At 39.3% G+C, this 18,990-nt stretch overlaps 1 protein-coding gene and 1 long non-coding RNA gene across 2 annotated transcripts; one reads left to right on the plus strand and one right to left on the minus strand.

The window, feature by feature from the left end:
* Positions 1–2,416: 2,416 nt before the first annotated feature.
* On the minus strand, positions 2,417–5,347 carry LOC121602182 (uncharacterized protein K02A2.6-like). The gene has a single exon (XM_041930932.1). It carries the CDS (start codon positions 5,345–5,347, stop codon positions 2,417–2,419), a length of 2,931 nt encoding a protein of 976 aa, XP_041786866.1.
* Positions 5,348–16,300: 10,953 nt separating this feature from the next.
* Positions 16,301–17,370, plus strand: LOC121602183. Its single transcript, XR_006006317.1, has 3 exons — positions 16,301–16,724; positions 16,878–17,232; positions 17,295–17,370. It is a non-coding gene; the product is annotated as an uncharacterized LOC121602183 (long non-coding RNA).
* Positions 17,371–18,990: the final 1,620 nt, after the last annotated feature.

The raw sequence follows: 18,990 nt of genomic DNA on the forward strand, positions 1-18,990 counted from the left end.
TACTGCAAGAGCATTATATCTTCTTTGTTTAAACATACATTTTTACATTGACATTTTTTTAAATATCCTGGTTTTACCAAGAAGTGGGCAACTAAATAAATAAGAAAATATTTATTTCTTTCTTCTTTGGCACAACAACTGTTGTTGGTCAAGGCCAGTCTGAACCACTAGATGGTTTGGCTTTCAGTGACTTATTAATTACCATAGCAGAATAGTCAGTCCTACGTATGGGGGCACGGTTCAGTCGGGGTTTGAAGCCATGTCGGGCATGGTTGACGACACGAGTTGACGACTGTACCACCAGACTTTCCTAAAAAAAATATATATAAATAATTATTTGTAGTATTTAAATTTATTATGTATTTGAGTAATTATTGAAGTTGTTATAACTCTTTTTGATGAAAATGATAATAAAATAATTTTTAATAACTATTTTAAATACTCATAAATTATCAAATACCTCATATTTATTAACGATTATTGAACTACAATATGTATTGTTCAATTTTCTAACCTTTTTTTTCATTACATAAAAATAAGTAGGTCATAATTATCTTTCAATCTGCCCATCCGCGACGATTGAATCAAGCGTTGAACAAAAATGCTGCTTGGGTTTGAGATAAACAGGCATTACGCGTAACGCTACCGTAACGTAGAGGACTGAGTCTTACTTTTACCCTATAGTTTTAACTACTATTCATGAACAATGAACATGAAGCTCAAAAATATCACTAGACACTAGATAGATCCACAAAAATATTGTTTTCGCCGCCTGTCGGTTAATCCGCCCCCGATGAACAGGTGGTGCGAAGGAATCAGGCGCTCTTGGTATTTCTGGAAGATCTGGCGAAGAGTAAAAATTTGGTCTGTTATGGATTTGATTCTGTTACAGTTCAAATGGAGAGCAAATAAAAACCAACTTGCTCGTTTGGTGGTTAACTATGAACTGATTTATTACTAAAGAAGGCATAGGCTACTATGCCTAGGAAACGAAATTCTGCTGAGGCAAAATGCACTGTTTCGTAGTCATAGCCTACTACATCTCCCCCTTTTTAATAAAGGTCGTATGATGAGAGCCATCGAGGGATTCTCGGTGTTCGTACGGAACGACGTAGTAAGCTTCCGATGGATTCGGATGCGACGGATTCAGATGCGATAGATTCGGCTGTGACGGATTCGGATGCAATGGATTCCGACGCTGATGCAGATGCTTGTTCATTGGTTGTTGGCGGGTTAAAATCGGTTGGCGGATTTTCAAAAACAGGAACATCAGCTGGCATCGTAGAGTTCAAACTAACAGCAACATGATTGCCGGCTGGTTTCACTGCAGCAGTAGTACCAACTTCTTCTAATAAAACTTCCCATGGAAGTTGTTGTTGTTCTTGCCCAGGGGTTTCGGAACCATAGCGAGAACGCATTTGGTTGACATGCGATCTAACCAGCTTCTGTCTTCCATGCAAGTCAAGCGACACGACATAGTTAACGGATCCTTTTGGTTCAATGACTCGACCAGGAACCCACGACTTTTTGTTGTGTACGTGTTGTTCAACATACACCAAGTCATTCTCCACAAATGAACGCTTGACCGCTCCATGCCGTTTGTTAAATTGTTCATTTTGTTTGTGATTAACGGCTGCAGTTGGAGGGAATGGTTTCCTCAACAGATCCAAAGTAGTGCGCATCGTTCTTTTTAAAAACGCTTCGGCTGGAGATGTTCCCTTAGGTGTATTCCGGTTGGGTGTTGATCGGTACACTGAAAGAAACGTCTGTAGATGCTGTAATGTTGGTGATTCCCCGTTACCTATCTTCTTAAGGCCGCGTTTGAGGGAATCCACGAAACGTTCAGCTTGGCCATTCGACTGCGGATGGTATGGAGCAGTACGAATATGGTTGATGCCATTCTCACCGCAAAACTGTTGAAACTGTCCGCTCGTAAACTGCGTTCCATTATCTGAGACTAGCGTGTCTGGATTGCCGTAACGGGAAAATGTTTCACGAAGAAGTTCCAAAGTTGTTGTCGTGGTGATGGATCTAGTGCGAAAAATTTCGGGCCACTTAGAGTAGGCATCTACAATCACGAAATAGTGATGTCCGTCGATTGGGCCAGCGAAATCGACGTGTACTCGTTGCCACGGCCGGTCCGGGAGAGGCCATGATTCCAAAGTTGCTTTCGTCAGGGCCTTCGCTGCTTCGGCACATGCATTACACTGACGAACGAATTGCGCCACATCATCGTCGACATTCGGCCAGTAAATGTAGCTGCGAGCCAGAGACTTCATCCGCTCCATTCCTGGGTGTCCACGATGTAGCTGGCGGACGATTTGCTTCCGGAATTTTGATGGAATGACGATTCGATCGCCGAACATGACGCAGTTATCGACGACTTGAAGTCCCTCACGTCTGACAAAGAACTTCTTCACATCAGGATCTGGGGGAGGGCTGGCCATCCTTCATTGATGTAACTAATCACTTGCTGCAGAACAGCATCCTTACGTGTCTCAGCCACAATCATCTGATGTGTAACTGGCAGATTGTTGATGGAGTCTTCGAGAATCGCCTTTGCTTCGGATTCGACATAGACGGCAGCTATGACATAATCCTCATCTGGTCTGCGCTGTGATGACATCAGCCGGGACAGGAAGTCTGCGTAGCCGAAATTCATCGTCGAGATGTGCTTGATCTCGAAGTCATACAGGAGAAGTGTCAAAGCCCATCGTTGCAGACGATTGGCTGTGTAAACTGGTATTCCTTTTTTCGAGCCAAAAACTTTGAGCAGCGGTTGATGATCGGTTTGGAGAGTGAAATGCCGTCCGTACAGCATCTTGTGGAAACGGGTAACAGCGAATATCAACGCTAATGCCTCCTTTTCCACTTGACCGTAGTTCATTTCCGCTGCCGTCAGTGAGCGAGAAGCATGTGCGATTGCCTTCACCTCACCGGTCGGGAAACGATGCATGATGACAGCGCCAAGACCATACTTCGATGCGTCTGCCGCGACGATGATCTCCTTAGATGGGTCATAGTGAGTAAGCAGCAGGTCGGAGAGTAAAATGGTCTTGAACTGCTCAAAAGATTTCTGACACTCTTTTGTCCAGTTCCAGCGAGCATCCTTTTTCAGCAGGTCAACCAGGGGAGCCCTGAGGTGCTTCATCTGCGGAACGAATCGACCATAATAGTTGATAGCTCCGAGGTAGGAGCGAAGTTGCTTCACGTCCTTCGGGGGTGGCATCTTGGCAATGGCTTCTGTTTTGGACGGGTCAGGCCGAACACCGTCCTTGTCCACGATCAATCCAAGGAAACCGATCTGGGGAAGCGCGAAACGACATTTTTCAAGACGTAAATGGAAACCATACTCACGGACGCGTTCGAGAACAGCATAGAGGATACGATCGTGCTCCTCTTTGGTGCGACCAGCAATGAAGATATCATCAAGGTAGGGTTTCACTCCAGAAATGCCAGCCACCATGCTGTCGATAATGCGTTGGAAAGCGCCAGGTGCCAACTTGACTCCGGGAGGAAGTCGGTTGTACTGGAAAAGGCCGCGATGTGTATTCACGGTAAGCAGCTTGCGCGATTCCACCTCGACCTCAACTTGTAGATAGGCGTCTGATAAGTCAAGATGTGTGAAATAGCGAGCCCCAGCCAGCTCCGCGAAAAGATCGTCAGGATGAGGTAGAGGATGACGGTCACATTCCAGCGCGTTGTTCAGCCCCGTCGAATAATCACCGCATACACGGACCGAAACATTGTCCGATTTCCGTACGACGACTATTGTTGCTGCCCAGTCCGAGAATTGAACTGGAGAAATTATACCGTTTGTTGCGAGCCTTTCGAGTTCCGCATCTACTTTGGGAAGAGCCGCATACGCCACTGGTCGCTTCGGGCAGTAGCATGGACGGGCATCAGGCTTCAAGTATAATTTCACTTGCGCTTTTGTGCATCTACCCAGCGTGCTTCGAAATACCTCCGGGAACTGGTGCTTGAGGCGATCAACGTATTGGTCAGAGTTTTGATGTACGACGTTGACCAAGCTGTTAATCGGTACGGACCACAGATCAAACAGATCAATAGTATCGATTCCCAAAACGTTGAGATCGGCGCTATCAGAGATGAAAATGCGCCCTGTCTTGGTCACGTTATTGATAGTGATTTCGGCTTGAAACTCTGCGAGGAGATTCAAATCACTACCAGACGCTGTGACAGCAGATTCATCGGTCGGTTGAGTGGGTGGCCGTCCGATGGTAACCCATGTTTCGTTCGAAATGATGGTGATATCGGACGCCGAGTCGTGCTGAAGCTTGACTGCTACCCCGTTGAGCTCGACCGAGACGAATTTGCGTTTCCTTCCGACGTTGCGAACAGTGTAAATGCCATTCGTCTTCATGTTCTCTTTGGGCTTCCATTGCTTGAAAGGCTTTGATACAGCGGGCTTACTGCTTGAACAGTAGCCTTCTTTATGTCCTTGCTGCTTGCATCTAGTACACGTGTGTGATGCAAACGGACATTCTCGAACGTAGTGCAGTTCCCCACATTTCCAGCAGGGTGTCTTGGGCACTTTGTTGGTCTTCTTCGAAGAGGAATGATTCTGGTTGCGCGCAATGGCGTTGACGGAGCAAGCCTCCTTGTTTTCCACCATCTGCGAGTCATGCTTGAGGTTGGCCACACGATGACATTCTTCCACCAGGTTTTCCAAAGTCACCTTACTTGCAGCTTCTCCATGTTCAACAACTGCAGTTTCATCAGCTTCCAGTTTCGAAATCAATCTAGCTCGGATGTCCGCATCCCGTGGCGATTGGAGTCCACAGACAAATCGGAGAGCTTTGAATTGATCCGACGTGAGCTTGGAAAGTTGAAATGCTTCGCAGTGTTTGTTGATCATGGCAGCATACGAAGTAAAATCATCCGCGTCACTCTTGGCGTACTGCAGGCACTGGTAACGGGAGTGAAAAACCGACTTCTGGCGACCAAACAACTTCTTCAGTTTTGTAACGGTTTCATCCAGAGAGAAATCGCGAGGATGCTTTGGCAGAATAGTGTTCACGTACTTATCGTGCAGAGGGGTGCTTAATTTGCGTAGAAGCAATCTCACTCGGGCGGCGTCGTCTAGAGAATGACCATCCTGAATGAAGACGTCTTCGTATCTAGCGTACCATGCATCAAAGAAAACTCCTGCGTCCGGATCGTACAGGAAATCTTGGATTCCATTTGCCAACGACTCGATTGTCTTCTCGCTTCCGCTAGCCGCCGTCGAAAAAGTTCGATTTGCTAAATTTTCGATCTGCTGCTGCTGCTTCGCGACGAGATTCGTGAGTTGGACGATGGCGTTTCGCAGATCCTCTTGGGACATTTTCGTTATTTGATGTTTTCGCTAAAAAGATCTTCGAGATGCTTCTGAACTTTTCCTCGTCGCCAAATGTTACAGTTCAAATGGAGAGCAAATAAAAACCAACTTGCTCGTTTGGTGGTTAACTATGAACTGATTTCTTACTAAAGAAGGCATAGGCTACTATGCCTAGGAAACGAAATTCTGCTGAGGCAAAATGCACTGTTTCGTAGTCATAGCCTACTACAGATTCCAACAAAACCAGCTTAGTAGTTGCCGATGAAATTTGTAGGAACGGGCGCTAACTACCAAGCAATAAAACTTAATAAAAACTAGATAAAAAAACAAGGTGTTCTGGGAATAGAGCAAGTGCAAAATGAATGCTTTCTGTAGGACATGACAACTGCTCCGCAGTACTTATAAACTGGTTATCTCTGGCCCGTTTCTGTAAAAGATTACCGACCTCTGAATTAGAGCCCATTAAACTTCAGTAATAGGGGATATGTGCTATAAAAGTTCGATGAAGTTAAGCCTTTAGGACAACGGTCGGTGCTTCACATTCTTCACAAGACCCGAATGAGGGTCCCAATTGGGGGTTTACGTCGCCCGAAAAAGTAACTGATAACGCTTTGACGATGCCGGATTGGCTAGGTAAACCCTGTATTGTATACATACAGCAAAGCTAGTATATTGTAGCGACCTTAGCTTATACCACAGCCTCAAGATGTTGCTCCTGTCAAAACATACCGACCATTTTTCCCCAAGCTGAAACGACTTTTTCTCAAGTGAAACATTTTACAAACTTTAACATTAAAAACTTTAAATTAGATTAAAAAGGTTACTTTTTTACGTAAATCATACATAAATATCATGTGCCTGGATTCACATTCTTTTTTGCTCTAATTATATGTTGGGGGGACCCATGGTACAGTCGTCAGCTTGAACGACTCAATAACATGTCCGTCATAGGTTCAAGCCCAGAATGGACCTTCCTCCCGTAGCAAGGATTGACTATCCGGCTTCATGGTAATGAATTAAGTCTCGAAAGCCTGTATAGGCCGGTATGTCCACGTAGGACGTTACGCCAAATAGAAGAAGAAGATATGTTAAATTCTTACGACAGCTTATTTTCAAGACGGTGCAAATTATATCGTTTTTAGCAATCATTTTAGTTGCTAATTTATTCAATTATTTTGGAATTCTATGTTATGAAACCTTCATGATGGGACTTAAACATTTTATTTGTTGTTTTTCACTCATTATAATTGATTAAAAACGTGTAAAATTTACACGTCAAATTTACATTTCCAATAATGCAGGTCCATGTTTATTTAGGTCCATGATCAATTTATGTTTCTACGGCCCGCGGCTCTCGATCATTCATTAAATTTGGCTCTTTACCTTAAAAGATTGCCGACCACTGCTTTAGGACGTTAGGATTAATTCAAGCATCATTTGGTTAAAATATGTGGAGAAAATCCAAATGATGTTGTGCGTGCGGTTTGCAATGACTTTTAAAAGCGTCTACGGGTCGCTATCGAATACAAGGGCGAATGATTTGAATTCAAGAAAGTACAATCAAATTATAGTTATGAAATAAATTGTAGACACCGACACATGCTGAGTTCCTTGCAAGCATGGTGGCTGCAAACCGGTCATTCTATAGCCTGAAAAAGCGAGGCTGAGACGAAGCTGGAATTATATCGCACCCATATACAGGGTTTACCTAGCTAATCGGGCGTCGTCAAAGCGTTATTGGTCGCCGTAAATACTTTTTCGGGCGACGTAAACCCTCAATTGGGCACTGTCATTTCTATTCGGGACTTGTGAAGAATGAATCGGGCATAGTGCAGAATGAATGCGACCTGCTCTATATTTTCTTGCTTTCTAGTTGTAAAATAATACTTTTTTGCGAGTAGTTTAACTGATCTGTAAGAAAATTCACTATTTTTAAGTTGAATTACAAATAAAAATGATTCAAATTCCTAATTTAATTTTTTTAATTCAAACCCGTACAATGCAATTTGGTTATATATTTTTGAGTGTATGTTTGGTGATAAAATTAGGTTAACATTTTAAAATAATACATACTAAGTTTAACAACATGAAAACTACGTATTTCTAAACAACCTAATGGATCAAACATGCCGGAGCTACCGAATTGACACCTTCACGAGTAGGACACTTTCATTCTGTACTTTGCCCGATTCATACTTCAAAAGGCCCGAATAGAAATGACAGTGCCCAATTGAGGGTTTACGTCGCCCGAAAAAGTATTTACGGCGACCGATAACGCTTTGACGACGCGCGATTGGCTAGGTGAACCCTGTAATACCGGCACTCACATAGAAAAGTCCAGCACGTTTCAGCATTTCGTCTTATAAATTCAGGTATCATCAACTTCAATCAGATCGAAAAAAATCTAAAAAAACAGGGTTTTATAAGCCAGAATAAAATGTCAGCACACCACTTTCACTTTTAATATTCATATTTCAATATATATCTCACTGTTTGCCACATGGCTGAACAATGTTCTTATAAACTAAATCTAACTAATATACTAAACCTAATGAAATACTGGGCAAGGGCACTTTTCCCAAGATCTACTATCACTGGGCCTGATCGGGAACGAAAGTCGATAACGGAGTGGATAATTTAGTCGATCGGTTAGCAAAATTCCAGTGTTATCCAATTGCGTTTTCTTAATCAGAATCTTCGCTAACCGATCGGTTTGGCAGTGGAGTGGAATGGTGTTTGCCGCCATAGCAACGTGGTTAAAAAGTCAAGCAGAGGGATATGCAGTTGAAAACTTCATATAAAAAATACCCTTTCCCTTTTAATATTCATATTTCAATATATATCTCACTGTTTGCCACATGGCTGAACAATGTTCTTATAAACTAAATCTAACTAATATACTAAACCTAATGAAATACTGGGCAAGGGCACTTTTCCCAAGATCTACTATCACTGGGCCTGATCGGGAACGAAAGTCGATAACGGAGTGGATAATTTAGTCGATCGGTTAGCAAAATTCCAGTGTTATCCAATTGCGTTTTCTTAATCAGAATCTTCGCTAACCGATCGGTTTGGCAGTGGAGTGGAATGGTGTTTGCCGCCATAGCAACGTGGTTAAAAAGTCAAGCAGAGGGATATGCAGTTGAAAACTTCATATAAAAAATACCCTTTCCCTTTTAATATTCATATTTCAATATATATCTCACTGTTTGCCACATGGCTGAACAATGTTCTTATAAACTAAATCTAACTAATATACTAAACCTAATGAAATACTGGGCAAGGGCACTTTTCCCAAGATCTACTATCACTGGGCCTGATCGGGAACGAAAGTCGATAACGGAGTGGATAATTTAGTCGATCGGTTAGCAAAATTCCAGTGTTATCCAATTGCGTTTTCTTAATCAGAATCTTCGCTAACCGATCGGTTTGGCAGTGGAGTGGAATGGTGTTTGCCGCCATAGCAACGTGGTTAAAAAGTCAAGCAGAGGGATATGCAGTTGAAAACTTCATATAAAAAATACCCTTTCCCTTTTAATATTCATATTTCAATATATATATCTCACTGTTTGCCACATGGCTGAACAATGTTCTTATAAACTAAATCTAACTAATATACTAAACCTAATGAGATACTGGGCAAGGGCACTTTGCCCAAGATCTACTATCACTGGGCCTGATCGGGAACGAAAGTCGATAACGGAGTGGATAATTTAGTCGATCGGTTAGCAAAATTCCAATATTATCCAATTGCGTTTTCTCAATCAGAATCTTCGCTAACCGATCGGTTTGGCAGTGGAGTGGAATGGTATTTGCCGCCATAGCAACGTGGTTAAAAAGTCGAGCAGCGGGATATGCAGTTGAAAACTTCATATAAAAAATACCTTTTCAGTCGGTTAGCCATATCTACTGCTCCACCCCAGTTGATATAGCAGTGGAAAACTAAATAATATTAAAAACCATGTTTAAAAGCTCGCAAAAAAGGATGTTTTATCGCTGTTTGAGCTATTTGAGATGTTTTATCACTCGATTTAGTTAAAATATGGTTTTTTAGAAAATATAAATTTATCTGTTTTTTGTAAACAATCAAAATACATAAATTTAGGTTTATAACAGGTATCTAGTTTTTATAGTTTAAGCTAAGAAATAACAAACCAACAAAAGAAATCCTTTTCTACTAATCCTTCTCTTTTATCTAACCTTATTATATGGCCTTATGGCCTTAGAATCGGTTCCGACACGTAAATGCAACGAGATTGAGAAGACCAGTAGGATCACTAGGTACAAGAAATTATAAGCAACTCATACCCGTTGGAGCGGCGAGTTCCGGTCGGAATAGTTTGCGTTGTCTTGCACCTATCGAAGGTGTTGTGCCTACTTGTACCTTCCGGACTATCGGGGTCGCTTATGGATGGATACAGCCCGGGAATGTTCGGATAGCATCTATACCGAATCACATCGATTACAATTTTAACGTAGTTATTTTATTTTTATCAAATCTGACGAAATCATCATCGTTTGTGTGGAAGCACACTCATTGTCGTAACAAGTTCGGCTGGGTTCACTAGCCAGGCCATGTTGAACGCATGGAAACTAACAACCCAGGTGTTTTGCGGTGGGGGGGGGGGTTGATTTCGTCACTTGGCTGTGAATCAAATACACTTTAATTTTTTTTTGTTTTGGGGTAGTGGGAGGCTTTGGTCGGAATCCTTCATATATGGGCAACCTGTAGTCTTTGAGTCCCTTCGTCCATGGAGCCTCTATCGTCCACGGAGGCCCACGATGAGACTACTGTGCACACCATATATACTGGACTTTATATCTACGGGGCTTCCCGCGGCCACTCAGTCCGCTTACCGTTAAATCCGCCATTGCGGAGGGGGGCGTAGTAGGTTTTAATTTAAGTGGCCAGATGACTTGGAGACGTGTGTCATTAAGGCCAGGATAATGGACTGGCGAGGGCAAGAGACCGTGAGCGGCTTTGGACATGGCACAGGACAAGGGTCAGCGAAGGCGGCTAGTTCAGAAAGGATTCAAACCTCGTCCTCCAGTTCATACGATTTTGTTTCATTTAGACCTGTTCAGCCAACAACCCGTTTTACACTTTACTCGTATTGTTTGAACACGCCAACAGTCGGTACTGCCTAAGGTCACTTCTGGTGTGGATTTTTCACTAGATGGTCCGTAAATAAGCCAAATTTACTATTCTATTCATTCCGCAAAACAACACCCCTAAATGTAAACAAAAGTGTGATTGACAGATAAGCAAAACCAATGGCTACTCGAATCGGAAAGAGTTATCCACCAGTGGAGAAATTATCCGTCGGTGGAAAATAAATTCCACCGGTGGATTCGAGCATATTAACAGATCGGATAAATTTTATCGACTTTCGTTGGCGATCAGGCCCACTGTTACGCGTTGATTTTTAAATTGCACCGCAGCTATGCTAGCAAGTGCAGGATTTTTTTATATCCTCAAGCTAATTTTTTAGAAAAGTGCTGATAGTTTTTGCACCGAATAATTGGTTTGCACTTATTTTTGAAAGATTTTGTTTTTTCTCATTCATATAAGGTATACAGTGAAATATCTCTAAGGTGAATCTTCAAGGGAGGTCAGCTTAAAGAGATATTAATGTTAGAGAAAACTAATGAAGGTATCCAAGAAACCACCAGAAAAATATGGCATCCTTGGACCAATATTTTTGTTAACTGTCTAAGATGAATTTTCATCTTACAGAATTTGGGAGACATTACAGGGTTTCTCAAGCCAGCTCAACATCGTAACACTATTTTTCGAACACGTTAAACGATTGTCAACATCGTACGTACAATTCGAATCCGTAAACTCTTTTCGATTTGGTAACACTAGGTTTTGAATGCGTAAAGTCCCAACTCGAATCTGGAAAATGTATAATGGGTGACAAGACAGCCAACATACATTTTCCAGATTCGAGATGGGATTTTACGCGTTCAAAATCTAGTGTTACCAAATCGAAAAGAGTTTACGGATTCGAATTGTATGTACGATGTTGACAATCGTTTTACGTGTTTGAAAAATAGTGTCACGATGTTGAGCTGGCTTGAAAAACCCTGTAATCTTGAAGAGACCTAAACTGTATGGAATATAACCGTCAAAATGATCATCTTAAAGAAACAATTAATCTTGAAGAGACTACATTTTAGAGAGCTTTCAGTGTATCTGTTTATTAATGAAAATTCGTAAAACTATTACCTTTACTCAACAAATTTATTATAATTTCACCCAAACTTCTGAAAACAAATTTGTACATTTGAAAAATCATGTAGAGCCTTCGAAATACCGTTCTTGCAGTGAAAAAGGGCAGATAAAGTGAAATTTGAGATCGTGAAAATGGGATTTTGACATTTAAATTAAATTTCCCTACAAACTTTACTGTACAAACAATTTAAAGGTTAAAGTATTGGACTAGGTATTTTCACTGTTTGACATGTAGCGATATATTCATTCCTATTCATTTCATCTGTGTCCTGTTAAGGCTTAGTGCGCAAACAATAAACAAAATCATTGAAAACGAATGCATTGTTTTCGAATAGATCTTCCACACAACGCTCCTAGGTTAGCAGGGATTTATTCGAAACTAGTACCGTGATTGAAGAAACAATCCGAGCAGCACAACTGCACAACGGAATAATGCATTACCTATGGATTGAAAAGCTTATTTAAACAGAGTGAGACTGGTAAATACCCGTAGGGTACATACATCACCCGCTCCGACACGTTAGTGAAATGGAGAAAAATCAAACGTTCTTAGTTTTTAGCAAGGGGATTGATATTTCAACGCGAATCCCACACCACACCTTGTTCACTTCTTTGGTTTGTGTGTTTTTTACTTATGTTTCTGTAGCAACTCTATATTTGCAGCAGCTATAGATACCAACATAGATCGATTGTAAAGATTCCAGAAACCGTGAATGCAGCACATGCTGGTTAAAAAGGTATTGCAGTTTTAAAATGTGATCTTTTCAGCATCTAGTATTGAATATTTTTTGAAACTGTAATACAGTAAGTTATTTTAACTGCATTTAACAGTGCTCTAGTATGTGTGTATGGCCACTAATATTGTTCATTTAATAACTGTATGGATAAGAAATTTATCTTTTTGTATGTTAGTAACATAATGTAATTTTACACAAAAAAATTAAAGGAATATCGAATTGATTTTATATGCCTTTGTAAAATCGCGAGCAACAAGTGTTATTGGTGTAAACCTGAAACACATTGTTTTTGTATGGACTTTTCATTGAATGTCATCGATTGTTATCAATTTTTGTTCACGGTGCGACATCATTTGGCGGAATGTATGATTGTACGGGTAGAAATCAAAGTATTATAATTTTTACAATTTCAGAGAATCGTGTAGATATAAATTGCCAGATGAATAGTTGATCTAAATTAAATCACATTAAATTATACTAAATTATAATAGTAAGATCGATAACAATTTTGCACAAGCTCTTGCTCATTTGGTTTTCATATACTGCGATAAAGGAGCTTAAAATACCTACCGAGCAATGCGCTACTCGTCGTCTTGTACTCTTTTATCCCGTTTTAACTAAGCAATGTTTCATTGTATTAGATGTATTAGATGTCTTTTAATTAAACCAGAAGTGCGTCAAATGTAATCAATGAATGTTGTCTGTAACGAAAGTGTAAAGAAACATCCATTTGAAGTATCTATTGAGGAAGCGAGTGAATCATTCACCATACTGCACCTGTTCACGATCCAACTGCTAGAGGTTTGCGTTCAACAAAATTCACAATCAGCCGATGGGATATCGTTTCGGGGACGATTCCGTAAACTATACGACGGTAAGCATATTAAGAAATCCATGGCGAATCAATTCCCAAAATGCAGCTCTTCCGAAATGTGAAAAGACATGGAATGCTACATGACACAGTGCGCTCAAGTAGATTTATTTGTCGTTCAACTTTTTCAAATATCTGAATCGCAAACATGTCCAAAGAATGGAAGTGGCCCAAGCCCTTGGCATCGCTAGAATGCAGTGTATGGCGTTTTGTCCATGTGTCCACCAAAGGATATATTTAAATCCATGAATGGACGAGAATTGGAAATAAATTTTATCGATAGAGATTTAGTAGAAATAATACGAGAATGCACTCAACGAAATTTATCTTTTCACGAACCGTCTGTTCTTGTTAGATTGGTCAATAGATGCAATTGAGAAGGCCAAGAAAGCGAAGATCGTTAAACCGTTTTACTTTTCTTAAAATATGTAAAAATAACAACTAAAAAAATACAACCACATATTGATAGTTACGACGTAGGATAACATTTATATCACACGACGAAATGTATAATGAACTCAATAAAGGAGTTACATACATTTAATGTCTATAGTGAAATTAAAAGAATCAAACTTAGACGAAGAAAAAAATCAAAACACGCAAATAAAATATTCATTTTATTGTGTATTTTACAATCATATGAATAGTTCAATAGACATTTCTTAAACTAATCTGCAAGCAAATGCATTCACATATTGTATAGTGACTCTGAGTGAAAAATGTAATCTTTATTTCTTCACGTTTGCAATACATTGTACCAAGCACGAAGAAAACTATCGCGTCAAAGAACACTGCAAATTCAATTTATTCTGGCTAACTTTTAGATTTCTCGTTTTGGGATCAGTTTTCTGTACATCGTGCATCTATTTTCCGTCTGCTTTCTTGTGCTGACCAAGCGATGGACATCCTTGAGCTCAAATAGATCCACTTGCGAAATAAAAGCTGATAGCTTTTTTCTATGTAAAACGAAGAAAATAAATCAATTTATCGTCGCTAAGCAGCAACTCTTGCGCGTTAAGATTTTGGAAACGTGGAACGTACTTGGCTTGTCTAGATATTTAATCTGTGTTTGGAATATCACATACGTATAGACACATTTGCAAAGAAGTTAGATTATGTTAGCACAAGTAGCGGTCATATGAAAAAATATACGTCTATTTTATGCATTGGTCATTCAAATATAACAATAATGTTGAACCAAGCTAAACAAATTGAATTTATTTTCTGCTTAACATGCAAATAACATACAAGTACGCAAATATTTAACTGAGAGCAAAATAATGTAGGAGCAGCCTTGTGGTCTATTAAATGGACGCACCAGCTCTTCCAATGCCTAGATGCCAAATCATAATAAAAATAATAATAAGCAAAATATGGAGAACACAAAGAAATATGTTAAAATGCAATAATCAATATGGGTGTAACAATATTGAAGTTGTCTGGATTTGTAATCATTGAATTCTTTTTTTTTCAAAAATTTTGAACTTTCAACATTATTATTTTGTTTCCAGAATCAACTATCACTTTGTTCATAGTAAATGATCGAAACAGTGTAATTTTTAACATTCTTGCCGAATAATAAAATCAGCCATTTTAATACACGTGCCAAAAGAAGGTATAAGAAGAACATCTCTTTCGACGATATGCTTACCGTAACGGTGGTTTCCGGTTGAGTTTAAATTGATATTAAATAAGCATCATCATCGTCGCTGAATGATGAAATAAAATAACAATAACAGTAGCAATGATACGTCAGAAAGCGAAACGATTCGTTCTGCTTCCGGTTTATCTGTTGTCTGGCGTGTCTCGGTCGATTTTTTTATGTTCGTTCAGAAGCTTGGTGGAAAACAGCAGCACGCGCACCCTGTAGAGCAAGTATATCAACATTTTATTTTGGACCAGAAGAAGGATGTGGGAAAATGTTCGTTGATACAGAGACGAAAGTACCATAAGCGGAGGTAAGGAAGGAGACGGGCACGGGGAGAGAAAATTGGTACTAAAACTGTGTGTTTAAGCGCAAAAGAGCGAAAAGAAAGTGAGCTAAATGAATGAGGGAGAGAGAGAGAGAGAGAGAGAGAAAGAGAGAGAGAGAGAGAAAGAGAGAGAGAGAGAGAGAGAGAGAGAGAGAGAGAGAGAGAGAAAGAGAAGCATGGGTACGTGTGGGAGGCAAAGCAAGGAAAATTTAGACAAAATTCGACAGCGGTCGCGATGGAGGTGCGAAAGGAATGTGACGAGTGAAAGAGTAAATAAAGTATGCAATTATGATCTCCTTTTATCATGCTGTTTCAATCCTATTTTCCGCCTGTTGTACGATACCATTAGCATACTTTGATAATGCTGCTTGAGGACGAGAGGATTGTGTGGAATGACGACGGTACGTTTAAGTGATTGTGTTGTGGGAAAATAGCTTTGATCATATTGGAAATTTTGCCAGACGCTACCAGTTCGCCGCATGCGAACGCTGCATTTTTTGTTCAGCTTCGGCCCGTATTCGTGCTGAAGTTTAAGCGGGGAAAATTCGTGCAGTGCTTCCGAACACTCGATGTTTGCTATACCACTCGCTCATCTTTGGCATTTCACTCACACGGCAGGGGAATGTATACAGTTTTGTTTTGATTCCTTTCGTTCGTAGCTTACAACAGGATTCGTGATATAATTACATTATTTCCCCTCTTGCGTTGCGTATCGGTAAGCTCTGTTTATTTATATGGAATCCTTAGTCGTGCCGTCCTTTACACGTACACACCAATACAATGTCACACTCTTACATAGTGCAGAATAATGTTCGGTGGTGGTAGCCATAAGCGTGCACATAAACACAGTGATATTCATTCAATTACAATTATCGTAATGGCGCCAGATCGTCCTTTAGTGGTTGTGCCGTAATCGAGAAAAGTGGCCATTGTACGGGAAGCCGGGTAGGGTCGAAGACACTTAGGCAGAATGGAAGTGAGAGCCCTTCGTTAGAGAAATTCGAAGAGAACGAGTGACTCGGTGTGTGAGAGACAATATAGTCTCAGAGAGTATTGCGCTCTGTTTTGATTTTTTCCACCCGTAGCTCCACGAGATCCTCAATTTGTTCTCATTTTCCTGCATCCAGGATGCTTGTGAAGCTGAAATGATTTGGACTAGCGGCAACATTTGTGTAGATAGGCTCACGCAGCAAGGATGTGTTTCTTGTCCATCGTAGTAGGGCTGAGAAAAAAGATATTCGGTGGTCGATAAAATAACAACATTCTTTTTGAAACGCGTGTAACTCTGGAATGCAAACTTCTTGATTGAAAAGTGTAAGCGAATGATCTCGTTATATCAATGTAAAATCGGTATTATGCTATATTGTGTGGCAATATACAATTTATTTTAGCTGTAACGACGGTTTTTGAACTACATGATATATGTTGGGCCATTCTAAAGTTTGTGATCTTGTACTATTTCAAAGTGTAATAAGTGTCTGTGTTATATGTGCTTGTTAAAAAAAATAATATCGAATGTTGTTAATTAGGTGAAAGTGCTGTGGTGAACCTTTGGGTCAAGACTGTAATTATTTTAATATGTTTTTCGACTATTTTTTAAATTTTGTTATAATCCGTCAATTTTATTTAAAAGTTTACGTTTCCCTACATGACGGTAAATAAAACTAGATTTAATGAGTAGTTGTGATTTATGCTTGTGTTTTTCTTTGTAACTAAGCATTCATTACAATAAATGCAACGTTTATTCGCTGTGCATTATTGTAGTATGAGAAAGTATCTAGAAAACATAGCCTTTAGAGAAATAAGGCAATGTGTGTGGATCTTTAACATCGACTCTGATAAAGAGTGAAGTATGAAAGTTATTGAGTGAAAAAGTATCTGCAAAAATAGGTCAAAATGTGTATGTGTTTCTAGCACTATAAATAAAAAGTAATTTAAAATATACATGTACGGCTCCAAAGTTGGTACATACAACAAAATCAAAGCTTAACACATCAAAGCAAAATCATGTCTCAAATCTGAAGAGAATATATCTTCCAAACTGCCAACATCAAGCAGAATAATCAATTGCGGTAAGTGGATTTTTTTAAGAAAATCATAACACAAAACAAATTAAAAATGTTAGTTTTAAAAGTTCCATGAAACATGTCTCAAATCTGAAGAGAATATATCTTCCAAACTGCCAACATCAAGCAGAATAATCAATTGCGGTAAGTGGATTTTTTTAAGAAAATCATAACAAAACAAATTAAAATGTTAGTTTTAAAAGTTCCATGAAACATGTTTGGTACCAAGAGATTAAGACAGAGTTTTGCTACAACTCATTTTTAATTTCCATCCTATCTATTCAACTAATCTACCATGTATGATCAGAGAAGGGAACATACTTTTGGATACAGCACAGAAAGAGTAATTACGCCTGGGACAGAATGAATGTTCAAAAAAACATTTTTCAAGCAAAGTATTTGGAGAGGGTCCTGATGTAAAGTAAAGTTGTTATTATTTCTAATAGTAATCTCATTACGCGTCTTAATCTGAATGAATGTCTCAATCTGAAGAGAATATATCTTCCAAACTGCCACATCAAGCAGAATAATCAATTGCGGTAAGTGGATTTTTTTAAGAAATCATAACACAAACAAATTAAAATGTTAGTTTTAAAAGTTCCATGAAACATGTTTGGTACCAAGAGATTAAGACAGAGTTTTGCTACAACTCATTTTTAATTTTCCATCCTATCTATTCAAACTATATCTACCAATGTATGATCAGAGAAGGGAACATACTTTTGGATACAGCACAGAAAGAGTAATTACGCCTGGGACAGAATGAATGTTCAAAAAAACATTTTTCAAGCAAAGTATTTGGAGAGGGTCCTGATGTAAAGTAAAGTTGTTATTATTTCTAATAGTAATCTCATTACGCGTCTTTTAAAGCTATGAAATATTGTGTAAATAGAGAAGCATAATAAACAATTTACTGGCGAATGTTGATGCGGTTTGGTAATTAATTCACTTGCATTCATAATGTGACTGCGAAAGTTTGATTACATCGTTGCTGCCTTAAGATAACAGTAACCCTAAAATACTCCTGTGCATAATTTTTATTTTCCATAAAAATTAAGGCAACTGGTAATAAGCATGTATTCATTACAATATATATTTGTTTTGAATGTGTGAATGTTCATCTCATCTAAAGTTGTGGTTATTGTGCATTTATATTTCACCCTGAATCAAATCGATCGAAGTAACGACTTGTGGGTTTTTTATTAGATTGAACGTGTCTGGTAGCAAAGAAAGCAAAACATAAACAACTTTGATTGATTGACATTGTTTGATACGTAATTCAAGAGAACGCAAAATCCTATTCGGAACATAGCAAACATGGTAACGTACTAAAATAAAATCGTAGAAGTTCCTAACACTGTATGTAGAATAAAAATAATGTTTGTAATAAATGTGAAATAATAATAAATTAATTAGCACCATTATTTGTTAAATGTTTAACAAATTTATATACTTCGTGATGTGTATGATTTTAATCGCACTGTGTTGTGAATATTTCCATGCCACGTGCCACACAATGTTAAGCTCTAGAAAACGTTTGCCTTGGAGGGTAAAATTATCCTCTAGCGCGAACAAGGGAAAATGTGCACAGTCTTTCTTTACTTTTCCCATTTCCGGACTCCTCTTTTGATTCGCGATACGGTACAAAGCATCAGCAACAAATGCTGCCGTGAAAGAGTAATGCTTTTTTTGCGGCACTTTTTGCAATCACTTGATTGCCATTTTCCGAAAAAGGCTCTCTCAGATTGGGTCGCGGTCCTTCCA

The sequence above is a fragment of the Anopheles merus genome, unplaced genomic scaffold (genome assembly GCF_017562075.2).
Source record: "Anopheles merus strain MAF unplaced genomic scaffold, AmerM5.1 LNR4000346, whole genome shotgun sequence".
NCBI classification, from domain to species: Eukaryota; Metazoa; Arthropoda; class Insecta; order Diptera; family Culicidae; genus Anopheles; species Anopheles merus.